The sequence below is a fragment of the Dermochelys coriacea genome, chromosome 17 (genome assembly GCF_009764565.3).
Source record: "Dermochelys coriacea isolate rDerCor1 chromosome 17, rDerCor1.pri.v4, whole genome shotgun sequence".
NCBI lineage: Eukaryota > Metazoa > Chordata > Testudines > Dermochelyidae > Dermochelys > Dermochelys coriacea.
In genome coordinates, this window is record NC_050084.1 from 20,379,661 (window position 1) to 20,392,545 (window position 12,885).

Sequence of the window (12,885 nt, forward strand, 5' to 3'; positions counted from 1 at the left end):
AAGCACAGAAATGCTGACAGAGTATGCTGCACGTGGAGCAAAGCAATCAGGCTCACCAATTAGCAATACTAAACCGGCTGCTCCTATTCCATTGATAAAACTGTATTAATTTACAAAGCTCCTGTTGGAGCTCTGAAACATTCGATAACACCAACTTGCACAGAAATGGAAGGGGGCTGGTGTCCAGGACCGACTCATCTCTTGAAAAGGCAGATTCCTCCAGGGCAGGTGTTGGGATAATCCTGAAGACTGAACCAAATACAATCATGGTGCTGGTGCTCTTATCTGTTCCTATAGAACATTTGTGGGGGAATCATGACCATCAGCAAACACAGACTAATGAGGCTGTTGCACCAGCCAGAGTGACCATGATTGATGGCGTCACACTAGGCTTCATGTAGTGAAATTCCCAGATCTGGCTCAATCTGTAAATCTATGAATATCTAGAGTGGCCTAGCAGGCAGTGACAGGTAGCGTGAGGGCATGCAACGCTTCGCACGCTGATGGAGACTTTGAGAGCATGGCATGCTGGGGGGCTTTTGTTCATCCTGGTGACATGGCTGAAGAGCAGACAATGCTGTTTTGAATACAACAAGCTTTTGAAGGAAGGCCAGATCGCTTCATTATGCTCAGGATTTGGTCTGACAGCACATCTAGGCAGATGTGCTTTGGGGAGAATGCTGACTGTAAATGTGATTGGTTGAGCAGCAGATAGTGCTTTTAACTTGACACTTGGTGGGATGTCTGTACACAATCTTTTATTTGGCACAGTACCAGCAAGAAGCCAAATGCTGAGAGCGTGGCATAAGGTGCAGAGCAGTTGATGCACATGGGTTTTATATTATTGTAAACAATAATTATTGGTTGATTATTCACTGAGATTAACAAAGGCTTTAATAAGTGGTGGCTCCAAACAGGAAGAAGGTGAACACATTGGTGCCACAAGGAAGAACTCCATCCCCCAGTGACAGCCAGGGCATGGAAAAACTAAACGCCACATTTCAACATCTGCTCTGAAATGGCATGCTTTCCCCACAGATCTAGCTTCACATTGGCTATTCTAGCTTGGCCAAAGCCTTGTTAGCAGGACCAAGTTCTGCTGATATTGAAGAATCATCAAGAATTGGATGAATAATAAAAACAACAGTTCAGTCAGTGCTTTCACCATCTCTCTCTTTTACAATCAGGTGCAAATCCAGGGCACTCATTAACATTGTGCTCACGCCAACCACAGATTTATTTTAAACCCTCATAAATAGGACTCCCCTCCTACAAATGGATGTTCCGTTTATTGATCAGCACTAATGGGGTAAAATCTTGATGGGGTGAAGTCCAAATTATTGCAGCTCCCACAAATCCTTCCTTACAGTAACATTACCTTACTGGCAATAGTAGTGAAATGCTGAAAACTGAAGTCTAGAGCCGGTTAGATTTGTCCTTCAACAATTGCTGTCACTCTGGGGGAAACATAAGATACAACTAATGGAACGTAACTCATGTATTCCATCCCATATCTCCAAAGAGCATGAAGGGGACAACTGAGCAGCCTCATCTCCATGCTGCCTAAGCTGTATCACTGGTGAACAATGTACTGTACCAATGTTTCTCTTACGTACAGATTTCGGAGCCACATATCCCCCAGGGGCCAAGCCGATACCAGTAGAGAGTTCGAACAGGTCGTTGAGTCCACTGCTAACCACAGCTGGGGTGGGTGAAGGGGCAAAAGTCGCAGGCACAGATGATGGAATGAAGGTCTGTCCCACCTGCCAGAGTTAGGAAGAAAGGGTAGTGATTAACAATGTACACGTAGAATGCTGCTTGTTAAATAAGGCATGAAAGTGGGCAATATCCTGAATATTTTTAAGCACTTTACAGCTTCCCTGATGAATTATCAAGAGTGCTAAATAATGCATTTGAATTCCAATACTCTTGGAGACTAATCCCCGCAATCTTTGCTGTTACCTTAACCACATGGTATCCTTGAAACCACCACTAGTAGTCCCCTCCTGTCTAGGTAGAAAAAAAAGGCCATTCAATGAAGACAATAGCTCTGCCTCCTTTTGCTCATTAGAGTCAGGAGAGTGGGACTCTTTCTCTCCAGAGATGGCAGCTCCAGTCCTGAAGAACTCACCTGGGGACCCAAACACTTTTGAAGGACCCGCTGCCATTCACTGTGGTGATGGCTGTCTGTTTTCACAAACACGGTGGTTTGGTAAAGCAGCAGTGTGTGGGGGAAAGATTATATTAGAATTATTATATTAGGGGGAGCTTTTTTTACTGGAAAAAAATTGATGGCACTTACTGCCGGGCTTCCTCCAATGCCCCCGCCAAGGTCACTGCCAAGCTGAAAGAGAGAAAGGAGAGAGAGAAGAGAAAGGCAGAGTTCATTTAAGCTAGATATTGGATGCCAAGAATAGAGTTTGCAGTTCACTCGACTGCATCGCTGCAAACACGTCTCATGCACTCACCATGCACAGGCCAGATGAACACACTGTGTTGTGAAAGAACATACTGTGGGGGTTTCTTATGCTAAAAGCTGCTTAGAGAAGAACCTGGTGAATAAACTAACGCCTTGTAATGTTTCAAATAAACATGTTTCAATCCATCTTCCCACTGGGACTGAATCCACATCTTAAAAAAAAAAAAAAAAAAAAGAACTTTGAAGGTTGATCAATTAAAAAGCCAATCCAATCTACGACCTATCATTTGTTTTGCAAAGTCTGTGCAATTCTTTGTGTGTTTCATGCACCAGTGCTTTTCCATGAAACCTGTAAGGTCAGCTACAGTCCTGAGCAGCTCTACAAAAATCCAGTAGGGGTAATCATGATGGAAGATAAAACTGACAAGCTTCAGGGTTCTAGGGAGTAGTTTCTAGAGTGCAGAAAAAGCGAAGACTTCACAATTATTTAAACACATCTTGGCTGTATCCTTTTAATGTGCGACTAATTTTAGTATTCAGAAAGGGGGAAGGGAGAGGGATGTGGACTTCCAGTGTGACCACTGCTAGTACAAGCTCAGCAGTACATACTTCCCCTCTAAGGGTTCAGTTATCCCATATGGAAAACAGAAGAGCTTGTATGCTCTTGTATGCTGGGTCCTGTTCTACAGCGATAAGAGACCTTACTTTAGAGAACAAAGTAATCCAGTATTTTAATAATGATCTCTTTGAAGCTACCAAGCTGCCATTTGAGGCAGCTAAAATTGTCCAACATGCTCCTGTTAGAACCACCTTCTTCCAAATTCTTTTGTTTCTGCTGTCCTTCCTCTCCGGATCACCATGCCTTTGCAGTTTACCTTTAAGCCTTCCTTTGCTCTTTAAGCTTACCATGAAGTTCCCTTGAAAATGTTAAGATTGTTTGTCTGAAAGGTGTAAAGCCCATGATACAATTTACTTGTGCATTTGCACCTTTCTGGATTTTCAAGAGAATATTCAGTGCTGGGGTCACCAGATGTGACCAAAACCTATGATCCCATGAGGATATCTACATGAATACAGGTACAAGTAATACTATTGGTATCACAGTGCTCCTGCATAGAGCATTTCTCAATTCCATCAATATTTATAAATAATAAGGCAATGTTGATCCATACTGAATATTTACCAGAGATCCTCATTCTGCAGGCTTATCTGAGCTCACAAGCTTTTGCTAACAGGGTAGTGCTATGTATCTCACCACACAGTTTTCCAGTCACACATAGGACACAAGACACACACTCTGACAACAAAGACAGACCACCACCGAAAAGAACAAGAGCGTACATGGAAAAATGCAGTGACAATCACAGGGGGAAGGGTTGGCTTGCTGGGAAAACACAGAATGTCATATGGAAGGCTCTGCTGCTAAGTTTGGCCCAGAGGTATATGGAGCTATTTGACAAATAGGATCATCAAAGATCCACGTGTGCTTGGTCCAGTGCTCATGGAGGGGGAGAACGAAACGTGACAGAATGGCCCAGAGCAGGCTCTGGAGCTGCGCAAACTCAGAATTGGCAGGGCTCACATACATCCCGTCCCCGCCATATGGCACTTGTTCTTGGCCACTACCGCCCCACTTTCTGGCAGCTCTTGTGGTAAGTGTGTGTTTGTATTTTAAATTGGCCAACAGATGGCATATTAACCAATTGCTTTCTTCCACAGTGGATACAAATACGTTGGCTTGGGAACAAGCTTGGAGGCCTTTTTCAAGGCAAAGACAGGGCCCTATTGGATGACAGCACGGCCACCTGAAATCCTCTGGCTTTTACCAACCTCTTTGTTGCTCTGGGTTTCCCTCTTTCCACAGGGGCTGGAACTAGGGGTGCTGCCCCACTCACTGGCTTGAAGTGGATTGCATCACATACATGGTTTAGTTTGGTTCAATGGCTCTCAGCACCCCCACTATACAAACTGTTCCAGCCCCCCGCCTCTCTCAGGTATATCCTTCCATCCCTTACAGTAGCCGCCTAGCTGTAAAGAGACAATGCTGCCTACCGCTAAAAGGGCATTAAAGAACACTGCAAATTGCACTAGCCTCCCTCCTGGCAAGAAAATCTAAGCGCGCCCTTTGTCTCATGAAGCTCGCCCATAAATCACTCCAAAGCCCCGGTCTGCAACACGGTAGCACAATCCTCCAGGCCCTCCTTCCTCTGAGCTCTAATTCCCCCACACCGCAGCAGCTGCTTCTTCATGCATGGACCTCGATGCTTAGTGTGAGGAGAGAGAGCTGCTGGCATTCAAAGCAGCATGGAGCTCCATTCTTTGTCAGCCTACAAGTGTGCAGGGTTCAAGTGATCATTTCTCCCGGTTTACGTCAGAGACATCAGACGAGGTGAATGATTCTAGTGTGAAATAAGAGCAGCAGTGAAAGGCCCAAAGCACCAGTACTGTGGCGTAACTGTGTGTGCCGATTAATACTGATTTCTTGCAAAATGGGGTTTATTAATCTTCTGGCTGCTGAGTTTCTAACCATTTGAATGCGTCTGTCTGACACAGCAGGGGACTGCTATTCAAACAGCTCTCTCAGTCTGAGCCACACCATAGAAGAAAAGACCTGAACACTTCTGTATTAGGACTGGCTTGCCACAATCGCATGCAACTATTACTCCTTCTCTCACTTTATATTCTTGCTTGTAGGTGTCAGCCAGCTCTGCACTCTACATCAAAAAGCAGCTAAGTCCAGGGGAAAAAAAACAACAGAGAACAAATGGAAGGAAAAGCTGCAAGACCTGGTCATAACAGACTCATTTCTAAATGTTATCGCAGAGGATGGGGGTTCCTGGGACCCTTGTCTGATGAAAGAGAAAAAAGAAGAAAAACACTCCCATCATGCCGCAAAGATCTTATATAAAGTACGATGGAAATGATTGGGAATAATTCTGCATAACTGAGACAGATGTTTATCAGCTTTTTATCAGTTTCTTACTCAGCTCATCTTGGAAAGCCACAGGCTCGAAATTCAAGGTTGAAAGACAACAACCCATTCTTTGTAACGCTGGCAATTGTGCTGTGCGCCACCGGTCTGTGAGTGCAGTGGAAAATCTCAGAGAGATTGGGCAAGGCACGGCTTGTAAATATCAGGAGCCCCCAACTGCAGTCTCCTCTTTGAAGGAACTCCAGATTTATGGTTCTCCATCAGAGCGGGCACAGAAGCCTTCCTAACACATCAAGGTGCAGTCCCTGACCCCGAGAACTATGTGGTGGGAACATAATTCCTGGTAGGGGTCACCCAGATTAAAGGCAGTCCTCCTGCCAGTGGTGGTTCTGCATGGACTACAGAGGCCTGAGAGGAGAGAGAGAGGAGCCAGAGCACCTATTTCTCATTGCTGAGGGCCAAGGAAATGCGAGGCAGGGTTTCTGACCTAGAGAATTTCCCTTACCCCTCCTTAAACATTTTATTTGCTTTCATCCCCCTTGAGTTGCTGCCTCCTGGAGAAGTCTTTCGAAACAGAAGCAGCTTTGACCTAGGTCCCTCTGAACCACCTAAAGGTTCTCTGCACAGCAACGCAAGGGCCTCTGCCTCCTTTAGTTCACATGCACGGGACAAAACTCAGCTGACGCATAATATGCCAACTGCTGTGCTACCGCAGAGACCAGGAGGCCCTGGGACAGGCAAAGGCTATTCCCCACTATGACCTAGAGCTGTAATGCCCCTGCTCATGTACACATACTTGCGCCTGAAACCTGGAATCGGCATGCATGGCATGGCTGAGAGATGCCTCTGGGGCTGCTACCACGGCTACGCTGCAATGTGTACAAGCAGAGGGATCACACCACTACCTCGTCGCGTAGACATAGCCCGACTCCTCTTTGGCAGAAGCATCCCTGTCTATACAGTAGGTTGGAGACGGAAACTGACACACCTGGTTTAAATTGTGATTGATTCAGAAAAAAATGCAACAAGCTCCCAATTGAGCCCAGTACACCCTATGCACAAGAAGATCAGTCTCAACTGGACCACCCGTCGGCTTGATATTGCTTTCTCTGCCCCATCTTTCCAGGATATCTATAAACATCTCCTTTTAGAGACCACAGTTCCAGCCTGCCTGCTCCCTCTGCGGGGGGGAGGGGGGTTATTTTAATATGAACTAAAAAAATGGAGAAGGTGATAACAGTGATGTGTATGAGTAACGAAGAGAAAGGAGGCAGACCGTGAGATCAGGAACCAATTACCCATTGAGTGTCCTCTCCCATCTGCAGTGACAGGCAGAATGAAGAAGGAAAGAAGCAGATATTAGTCAAGTGTAAAGCAATGCAGAACAAATTCCCTGGCGAACTGGCAGCATCTGTTAACCATTTCCATTCATTTTAACAGCAGGTGTCCAAATGGCCAGCCACCCTTAGCAGGAAGCACAATGCACCCCATGCTAGATGCGAGCAGACAATTAAAGGCAACTCTGCTAGCAGAATGCTCGGATTAGAGCTGGATTAACACCATCCCCTGCCCCGTCCAGCCTGACTAAGTCTTACTGTTCTGGTAGGACTGGTAAACAATCACTGCCCTTAGCATCATGGGTGACAGTCTCTGGGGACCTGAGGCTTGACCACAAACAACTGCAAATAGCTTGGACAGCTTTCAGGGTTAGCAGCCTAGCATTGTCCTGAAGGTCACACTGCCAGAAACAGGAGCTCCTTTCCCATGACTGAAGTACTTCCCCCAGAGCAGCCATTTCAGAGAAGGAGAGCGGCAAGCAGGCAGTCACAGAGTTACTGGACGTAGCAAGGACTGCCTTCCATTATATCTGCCTAGCCACACATATGGTCCCACCACTGTAATATCCTAGAAGAAGATGCCAGACCTCCGGACAGCAGCAATAGTAGCCCTGAACCTCAAACAACTGCAGCATCTCTGCTTTATGTTAATTGGCTTGGATGACGCTGCAGATGCTCTGCAGTTAAAGAGCAACTTGTCCTGCAATTTTATTCCACTGAAAGCAGTTATACTGACTTGCGCGGCAATTCTGGCACTGCCACATGACACTCCAGCGCCTCGTTGCATGTTAATGGTGCTCTGTAAGGACAGAGCTCTAAGATGTCTGTGCAAAATACGTGGATTACAGGCTTCCACAGTCACATCTGCAATGTTACGTGAGGTATGCAAAGAATCTAGTCCAGGTGCAGAGTGAGAAGGGATGGAGTTACTGATAAGAGCTGCAACAACCGTGGTCCAAAAACTGAATCGTCCTTGGCCATACGATTGCTAGATATGTTGATGCAGCTATGTGATACATGGAGCCTTACTTAATTCGCGGGCTAACAGGAGACACATCATGGCATGATTTTATTCATCTAACTATGTTGTCATGGTTCAGGGAGTTAGATGAAAACGCTATGTTACTAAGAACTTGCACAATGTGAATCTACTGTGAATTGAGTAATGGTCTCAAGTTGCAGTGGAGGAGGTTTAGGTTGGATATTAGGGAAAACTTTTTCCATTAGAAGGGTGGTGAAGCACTGGAATGGGTTCCCTAGGGAGGTGGTGGAATCTCCTTCCTTAGAGGTTTTTAAGGTCAGGCTTGACAAAGCCCTGGCTGGGATGATTTAGTTGGGGATTGGTCCTGCTTTGAGTAGGGAGTTGGACTAGATGACCCCCTAAGGTCCCTTCCAACCCTGATATTCTACGATTCTACCTAACAGCAAGGAAAACAAAGCATTTTCTGAATAGCATCAATTGATTTGGTTGGCTAAACAGCTGAAGCAAGCTGTTGCTAGTATGAGGATTGATTTGGGTTAATTTTATTTAAGGCATGGTTCTAGCTGCAAAGGGATTTGTGTGTGTGCCGCATAAATAGACCTCCTTGAAGCTGTTAGACACACTTCAATTTTCAACCTCTTTTCTTTGGTTTACATGTGGGCATTTTCAATATGCCAGCTAATGGACTCTTGTTCCGTGTGCGCTATTCTGAACAACAAGATCTGGGGACCTGCAGAAAGAGCTCTCATCCTGTGTGAACAGTTATGTCAGTGTCAATCAGGACAGTACACTGTTAATGAGCTGTCACACGAACAATGCAAAGTACCATTGATTTCAGTAGCACTTACTGTCATAATACTTGGTCCTTTAGGAGCGCCTCCATCAGAGGATCTCAAAACTATTTATTAGCTATTTATTTTATTTTAAATAGTAAAAGGAGGTGCCCATAAAAAGCTCAAGGTACCACAATACTCAATTTAACATAACCCCAGCAGCATTAAACCATTAGGCAGGAATTCAGCCAGCCACCAGAGCTCCTTTCCACCACATCACTGATCCAAGAACATGCTCTTAACTCTCCTAAAACCCTATCAAATACGTGTCTTTTGCAGTTCATCTTGGGCCATTTCTTTAACCTCTGAGGATAGGACAAGAAGCAGTGGGTTTAAATTGCTGCAGGAGAGGTTTAGGTTGGACATTAGGAAAAACTTCCTAACTATCAGGGTGGCTAAGCACTGGAATAAATTGCCCCGGGAGGTTGTGGAATCTCCATCACCGGAGGTTTTTAAGGGTGGGTTGGACAAATACCTGTCAGGGATGGTCTAGATAATACTTAGTCCTGCCTTGAGTGGAGAGGACTGGATTAGATGACCTCTCGAGGTCCCTTTCAGTCCTACAATTCTATGAACTAAGTCTTACAACAGCCTTGGGAAATTGGCAATTAGCACCCCCATTTTGTAGAACTGAGGCACAGGTAAGTTTAAATAACTTGCTCAAGGTCACCGAGCAAGTAAACTGCAGAGCCAGGAACAGAACCGAGCACCCAAAGACTGACTCCTAGTCCAGGGTTTTAACCATTAGATGGAGGTTCCTGCTCTAACAGAGCCAAAATACAGACAAAGCTAGAACCATTAAGGAAAGTAATTAGAGCACGTGTGTAAAATAATAACATGGTTTAACTCCTTAAAACAAAATTACTGACAAGGGGCTCGTTCCCACTGGGGACTAATGGGCAGGCCTCTATCATTTAAAAAAGAACAACAAAGCTGGCTTTTTTGAAAGAACAGAGTCATCTGAAACTAGCCAGCTGGGTATGCAGATAATGCCAGGCACCCCAAATTTCCCAGATAATGCCAGGCGCCCCTCTATATATGGGCAATACTAGATCTATATCTACATATTTATCTGTTATACTGTAACTCACTCTTTAGATAAAATAGAAGTTATTTGCTAAAGAAATTAACCTATCAAATGGCTGGAAGTCTCACATGCCACAAGAGACAAGGCCTAGCAAAGCTGAGGGAGGAATTCAATGAAATGCATGGTATTAATTTGCTGTGTATCAAGTTTTAAACAATCTTGTCACCATTCTGGAAGAGAAATCAATCTGTTTAAAAAAATTAAAATATAAATGATAATTTGCAGTGGAAGTCGCTCATCAGACTGTTTCTTCTCTGCATCAATCTAGCTGGGTCTTTCATGTCTTGTTTCTCTGCACACTGAGCATAACCCTCTAAAGTGAAATACCCTCTCTATAGAAAGCCTGCATTTGGTGAAGGCGCTATTTCTGTAATGGGCGATGCTTGAGTGCAGCATTTTTACCTATCAGATTAATGCCCGGAACCTTGACTGAGGAAAAGACTTCTTTAGCTGAAGGATTCTGCCAGCAGTCTAAAATAAAAGAGGTCCCATTCTAGTCATTCAATTACAGTGCATTCTTATTAATCACAGCCACGGAGATGGGTTTCATCATATACGAGTTAGGACATTTGCTGGGCCATTTCTCTACAAAATGATCAAGAAGGGTTTGTAAATATGTACAGAGCAGTTAACTTACAGACACAGAGCTGCTTGGGGCATTTAACCTCTGTCAGGCCACTATCTACCCACTCCGCACTTCGGGCTGCAGGGTCATGCTAAAAACATGTGGCATAGACTGGATATTTGTTGCATTCAAATAACCACCACTCCCATACCTTCCTCTGCACCAAGGAGTTTACTGGTGGTGAGGGGCAGGGCAATTTCTAGAGAGAGGAAGGAAAAACAGAGGGGAGGAGGAAGCAGATGAAAACAGGAGGGGAGGGGGACTGAGGAGACTAAGGATAGATTAGGGAGAGGAATCTCACAAAAGGAGAGGTGCCCGTGTGTCACAGCTCAGGACCAAACACAGTGGCTTTTTCTCTAAGCAGCAAGGACTAAGTGGCACTGATGCAGCATGAGTTGAGGAAAGAAACGCTGTTCATATCACTCCTTAGTATCCCTTCCCACAGCCCAGACTGACCCCACAAAGCCATATTCAGATGTCCTTGGCAACTGGGAGAATACAATGAAGGTCCCTGGAAGAACCCTAAAATGATGAAGAGGGAGACTCAAAGCAGGGAGAAAGACAGACTGCAATGTGAGGGTGAGGAAGAGAAACAAAATTCCAGGGGGACATATGGATGACAGAGGGAAGAAAAGTAACAACTCAGGAAGATGAGACAGGAGATTCATTTTGGATCCCAAACTCATTATTAAACAGTATTAGCGATCAAAAGAACCTCCACTTTGCCCACTGCCCCCTTGCCACGTGATGATCCCTTGTTATGAGGCGGGGGATGGAAGTGTCTCCCTCCCAGAGACTCAATTCAACTGCAGTTTGGGTCGTTAAACTCGGACGTCCCATACACACGTACCTGTACCTACGCACACACACAGCACGTGCTCGGTCTCTCACATCCAAAACAACACACAGACAGAAGCAGGTTAGTTTAGGGAAAGAAGGGCAGAGAGGGAAGCCTGGGATATACAAGGATGAGAGTCACTTGTACATATCACAGAGAGGGAGAAAACACAACAGGGACATTAGCTGCATTGACACATCACTAATAAGTGATTGGGGGAAGCTCCATCCGGAAGGTCGCTCTAGCACTGTGTCTGTAACTCATGCAGGCAACCATTTTATTTCCCTTGAAGTCTGAAGCAGGGGTGACCACTCTGCCAAGATACAGCATTTTGTTAGAGGACACTGCATAGCCCATGGATTTACTTTAGCAGAAGCAGAACATTAAACAAGTGACAAGACTCTAGGCTTCCTGCTCCAACATTTGTATTTCCAAATGGGTCCCTATATTAACATCTCCAACACCAACACGTATAGGAATCTTTTCCCAAAGTCTATTCTAATTAGGTTGTTATACTGCACCCATCACGATGGTATCTGAGCTCAAACAATAACAAAGAAACTGGGTGCATTGCATGCACAGTACCAGAACTCTAGCTCTTATACAGTGCTTTCCATCAGTAGATCATTATCCCCATTTTACAGACAGGGAAACTAAGGCAAAGACAGAGGGAAAGTGACTTGCCCAAAGTCAACCAGCAGGCCAGTGGCAGGAATAGAACCCAGATCTCTTGAGTCCCATTCCAGTACTCTGCCCAAGAGGTCACACTGCAATACAGAGGTACTCACAGAGAGATTTGTGTTGCTCTTTGGAGCTGCCATGGATGGCACTGTTTCGTGGAAGGTTTAGATGCAATTCAAGAAATTGTGATTCTTAGTTCCTGGTCATTCTTGCAATGTGTGAGGAGATGGTATGATGGGATAATGTGATTTTGTAGGTAATTGATCTTTAAATATTCAGGGTAAATAGGACTAATCCCCTGACATGGGATATTAGATGGATGGGATCTGAGTTACCCAGGAAAGAATTTTCTGTAGTATCTGGCTGGTGAATCTTGCCCATATGCTCAGGGTTTAGCTGATTGCCATATTTGGGGTCGGGAAGGAATTTTCCTCCAGGGCAGATTGGAGAGGCACTGGAGGTTTTTCGCCTTCCTCTGTAGCATGGGGCACGGGTCACTTGAGGGAGGCTTCTCTGCTCCTTGAAGTCTTTAAACCACGATTTGAGGACTTCAATAGCTCAGACATAGGTGAGGTTTTTCGTAGGAGTAGGTGGGTGAGATTCTGTGGCCTGCGCTGTGCAGGAGGTCGGACTAGATGATCAGAATGGTCCCTTCTGACCTTAGTATCTATGAATCTAGTTTGTGTGGCAGTGGCTGTCGTTTCGCTCAGTGCACTGTGCTCCACTGCCTTGTTCGTACAGCACGGGCTCCCCAGAATTCCATCCAGGGACTAGCCTGCTTTCTCCACTGGTGTGAAGTGCAGACACACAAACCTCTGCTGGAGACAAAGAGTTCAGGTGGACACATCTGACCTCTGCCAGCTATTAAAGGTCACCGGGTTTCCAGTTCATTAGCCAGCGAAATGCTAGGACTGGATGTGTGTGTTTAATGACCGTTTTACTAAGATTACTAGAGCGAATGGAGTATTTGGCAAATAAAGATTTGTTGCATCAGGGTCCATTCAAGTGCATGACAAGCTTCCTACTTCTAACCCGTCTCATGTTAGAAAGCTGATTACACAGCGCTAAAGGCTAAGTGGGTTGCTGTTTGTTACTGCATGGCTGTCATAGGTCCACCCCACCCAGCTCTCTCTCCATAATCAATCTCCCCC

The 12,885-nt window shown here is 45.2% G+C and overlaps 1 protein-coding gene across 14 annotated transcripts in view; it reads right to left on the minus strand.

The window, feature by feature from the left end:
• Positions 1-12,885, minus strand: part of AP2B1 (adaptor related protein complex 2 subunit beta 1) — a 100,701-nt gene that overhangs the window by 37,064 nt on the left and 50,752 nt on the right. For 5 of the 14 annotated variants that reach the window (XM_038376000.2, XM_038375997.2, XM_043499702.1 and 2 more), the window contains 2 exons: positions 2,303-2,344; positions 1,617-1,763 (listed from right to left, as the gene is read on the minus strand). In XM_038376000.2, the coding sequence (XP_038231928.1) occupies positions 1,617-1,763; positions 2,303-2,344 (189 nt within the window). Of the gene's footprint in view, positions 1-1,616; positions 1,764-2,302; positions 2,345-6,649; positions 6,671-12,885 lie in introns of all 14 variants that reach the window. The other 9 variants (XM_043499704.1, XM_038376002.2, XM_043499703.1 and 6 more) reach the window with 2 other exon arrangements.